This window comes from Pundamilia nyererei, unplaced genomic scaffold, assembly GCF_000239375.1.
Source record: "Pundamilia nyererei isolate P.nyererei 1_Seehausen unplaced genomic scaffold, PunNye1.0 scaffold00061, whole genome shotgun sequence".
Classification (NCBI taxonomy): Eukaryota; Metazoa; Chordata; class Actinopteri; order Cichliformes; family Cichlidae; genus Pundamilia; species Pundamilia nyererei.
Genome location: NW_005187462.1, coordinates 1,709,746 through 1,713,753, shown reverse-complemented (window position 1 = coordinate 1,713,753; position 4,008 = coordinate 1,709,746). Strand labels below are relative to the sequence as shown.

Genomic DNA, 4,008 nt, shown 5'->3' with positions numbered 1-4,008 from the left:
CGAAGCATGCAGAGGTCCACAGCATTGTTAAACTTGACTTCCTTTGAGTCTCGATTTCTATAAAAGAAGTAAAAACTGGACTGTAGCTCTGATGTGACTAAATGAGTCGCAGCTCTCGTTTGAAAACTAATTCTAATGGGACAGTCGATTGGTGTAAATTGTAGAGAAACATATTTTATATTTTTCAGTCGGTTTTCTCTTTTTAACTGAAGGATACACAAACACCTGCAGAATAATAACAATGGGATTATTTTGCAGTATGAAAATGTGCATGTTAAACGAAAGCATCCTGTATAATGAATATAATTAAAGGATTGAAACAAACCAACCTGGTTGAAAATGAGCTGAAATTGTACAGCAACCGATTTTGTGTACAGCTGTCGCTCCTCATAGATGCACTCAACCACCCAGCACTATGGCAGCTGTGCTGATGAACAGGCATATTTATCATTGACAATGATGGCAGAAAGCCACTGTTTCCTGCTCACTGTTTTTCTCTGCTATTTATGGACTTGGCCCAGGACACCTTCACTACACTAACTGTTTATCTGTCGGAGCAGTTAGCAAACACAGAACTAAAGGCAGAGGTCAGTGCATTATTGTTTGGACAGGAAAATGAATGTTATTTCCAGTTAGATTTGAAAAAAGAAGCATTTTTATTTAAGCTGTAATGCATTTTGTTTCTAAAATCTCTTTAAAGCTCTCCCATCAGCAACAATAGTTTGGTGTTTTCCAGCTGTGAGCAGCTGGTCCATTTACCAGAAGTCAGTGTTGTTTGGTCTTAAGGCTCTTTGCTTTCAGTAAGTCTCCCTGTTTCATCTATTCTGCAGACGCTGCCCGTAAACCTGCTGAGAAGTATTATCCACTGGCTTCTTTATGAAAACAACTTGCATGTGTTTGGCTCCATCCCTGAAAACTCTGTCCTGACAGGGTGGGGTAGGTGGGTGTTGTTAAAGGAGTGGCTAACCCTAGGTGATTCAGGGACATGGAGCCACAGCTGGACCAGGGTCCCTTAAAGCTCCTGGTAGGAGTTACAGATGTTTAAAAAGATGTTTGGCTAAACCACAGAGACTGTTGCCCCTGAGCCAATCACAGCGAAGGTAGACATGGTGGGCATTGGGGGCTGTGGTCTTGTGAATCAGAGGGTGGGGCTTGTGGGATCTACGTGCCAGCAGCTGGCATGAAAACATGAATGCGGCTGTAAAGTAGGTTTTCTTTCTGATGCTGCGTTTCTTTGTCTTTCTTTTCTCTGTTTCTCTTTTCTGAGTTTCATTTCTCTGCCTGGAGCATATTTGCAGTTTGAGTTCATCCAAGATCATCACTGGCAAGCTGGGAAATAGAAACAGAAAGCTTCAGTGTTCGACACACACCCACCCACCCACAGACACCCTCCCTCTCTCTTTACATGTAACTTTCCAACTTAGCTCTGTGTGAGTGTTAAACTCTGCTGGCTTCACTCTGATGTTGTAACTTTCCTGTTGATCGCTGCATGCTCTCTGGGTTTGATAACACCGACACAGAGAAGGAGGGCGAGGTTCAGGGTGGGATGGTTCCTGGGGGTGGAGATGGTGAGGTTTGCCGTCCTCCTGTCATCGTGTGAGGGAGCCCCTCCCTGTGTCCCTGCCCAGCCTGAAGGGAAACTCCAGCTCACTTCAACCTGAGAGACTTACTGAGAGCAGCTGCTCACTCCACCGTTCTTCATCGTTGTCATCATTTTCATAGCCTCCAATCCCCCCGATGGCGGCCGCCTCCAAGTCCTCCCAGATGGTAAAGAGTGTGGTGATTGCCCTGCTGGCGCTCTGGTCCATCATCTCTCTCATCGTGATCGTGGTGTGGGCGACATCTCCCGACATGAAAGGCGCAGCCCAATGCCGCGCCGAGCTGCAGGAGGTCACCGAGAAGATGGAAGGGGCAAAGGTGGTGTATAACAAGAACAAAGAAGCTCTGGAGAGGATGGTGTTGGAGGAAAGGAGGAAGACAGAGCAACAGAGAGCTGAGAACCTGGTGCTCCTGGGCCAACTCAATACCACCAACGTCACACTGGAGGAGTGCCGGCAGGAAAACGTGAGTTCAGTCATTTATTTATCATTTCAGCACCTCCTCTGCTACCCATGGGTGGCATTTATGTCAGACTGATTATGTAGTTTACAATGATGTAGACTTAGTTGAAGAAATAGAAAAGAATAGAATAGAATAGAATAACAGAGCACCAGTTGGATCAGTTATCAGAGCCATGCAAAGCTCCCCTCCTGCTGTACCTATCTTTGCATAGTATGGTTGTTTCATTAAAATGGTGAGCCAGCCTTTGCTTCATATTAGAAAATGTTCATATATCGTTGGACCAACGAGTAATTTTCTTTGAGGTTAGTTTGCACGATGGTCGGTTGGCCTTACTACACCCTTAACTCCACAAACCCTTCAGAAGCTTCTTATTGTATCTAAGACATTATAATAATTTCCAGCTGCAACATTGCAGTCATATGCACATGAACAAATTACTAAATATTATCCTGCCATATCATGTGCACGACTCTTAAAAAGCTCTACGTCTTTTTTAATAGAAGTATGTTGTGTAGGTTGGCCTGCTGCTACAGTGGTTAGCACTGTTCTCGTACACCAAGAAGGTCCCGTGTTCCTGTGTGGAGGTTCATGCTCTACTCATCTCCGGGTACTCCTGCTTCCTCCCACAGTTTAATGATGATTCCTAATTGAATGTTAGTGGGAATATTTGTCTGAAGGGCATACCTGCCTCTTGCCCTTTGATAGCTGGCATAGCTAGGCTCCACAAAGTAGAAAGGGGGGAAAGGTGGATGTTTGGGTGGCAAATTTCAACTAAATTAAATGACTAATATGCTCCTTTCACTTTTTAGACTTTTAAACCGGTTTAAAAAATGCTCTCTTTATCTTTGATACTGCGGGAATAAAAGTCAAAACCTTTTTGATTGGTTCCTTTCATCACAACCACCAATAGAACCTACGGTCGACACTGCAAAGAGCCAAATAGAAATGCATTAGATTTACCTCAGTTTTTTATTCTTGCCAGCTTTAGACTGAAGCTGAAGTTGTGCTTAACTCACAATGAGTCCCAAACACCAGCAGACTTCCCAGCATGCACTGGAAGCTCCCAAGAATGATAGTTTGACTTAAATTACAAACTTAATACTGATACTGAAAATAGCATCTTTTTTTAATCCAGCTTGCAAAATTGAAACCAAAGCTGCCCCACCCACCTCACCAAAACACTAATGGCTTCCATCTGTCCCCAAAAAGAAAAAACGCTGAGACATATCAATAAATGTCATCAGAGAGGGTAGACGGAGACCAGAGTTTGGCATGTTTAGGAGTCAAAATGTGAAATATCCACAGTGACGGTGCAGAGCTGAGTTTGATGCAACAAGGATTTCTCTGAGTGTGAAAATGAGCTCAGATATGAACAGAGTGGGATTCTCTCCTCCTCTTTGCTCAACTCTTTCCACTTTGGGAGACCTGATTTTCCTTCGCGTACAACAACTTTTTTCCTCCCTGCAGGCTTGACTCAGTGTTTATAGGATAAGAGGCATTCAGTTGCTTCCAACATTTCCAGCTCTTCTGAGAGTCACTGGTTGGAAAAAATGAGTGTTTGCCTTCTCTCTCCCTCCTCCTGTGGTTCGTCCTGACTCACTCCTACTCTCCACTCCTTCACTCCTCCCTCCCTCCCTGCTCCATACTTTTTCCTCACTCTAACTTCTCCCCTCTTGACTCTGACTTTTCTACTCATCCAGTAAAAATGTTTGGCTTCTGCACACATTTTTGTGCTGAAGTAGTTGCAGGCGTCATTGCTGCTAGCTGTCCACAGCTATTGAGATTATGGAAATGGATGCATGCACAAACACACAGCATTTTTCTAGAAAAATGAACCTGAACAGCTCACCACTGTGATGTGCGCAAACAGAGGCGGAGCCAGACATTTGAAACACCCGGGGCTTAGCCCAAAAGGGTAGTATGCATGTGGGATTTTTTTTTTTTTTT

General features: G+C 44.1%; 1 protein-coding gene across 1 annotated transcript in view; it reads left to right on the top strand.

Moving 5' to 3' along the window:
- The first annotated feature begins 1,427 nt into the window (after positions 1 to 1,427).
- LOC102194055 (uncharacterized) overlaps positions 1,428 to 4,008 on the top strand; it is an 18,293-nt gene continuing 15,712 nt past the window's right edge. The window contains exon 1 of the mRNA XM_005734968.2: positions 1,428 to 2,064. Within this exon, the coding sequence (XP_005735025.1) occupies positions 1,738 to 2,064 (327 nt within the window). The 5' untranslated portion in view covers positions 1,428 to 1,737. The remainder of the gene's footprint in view (positions 2,065 to 4,008) is intronic.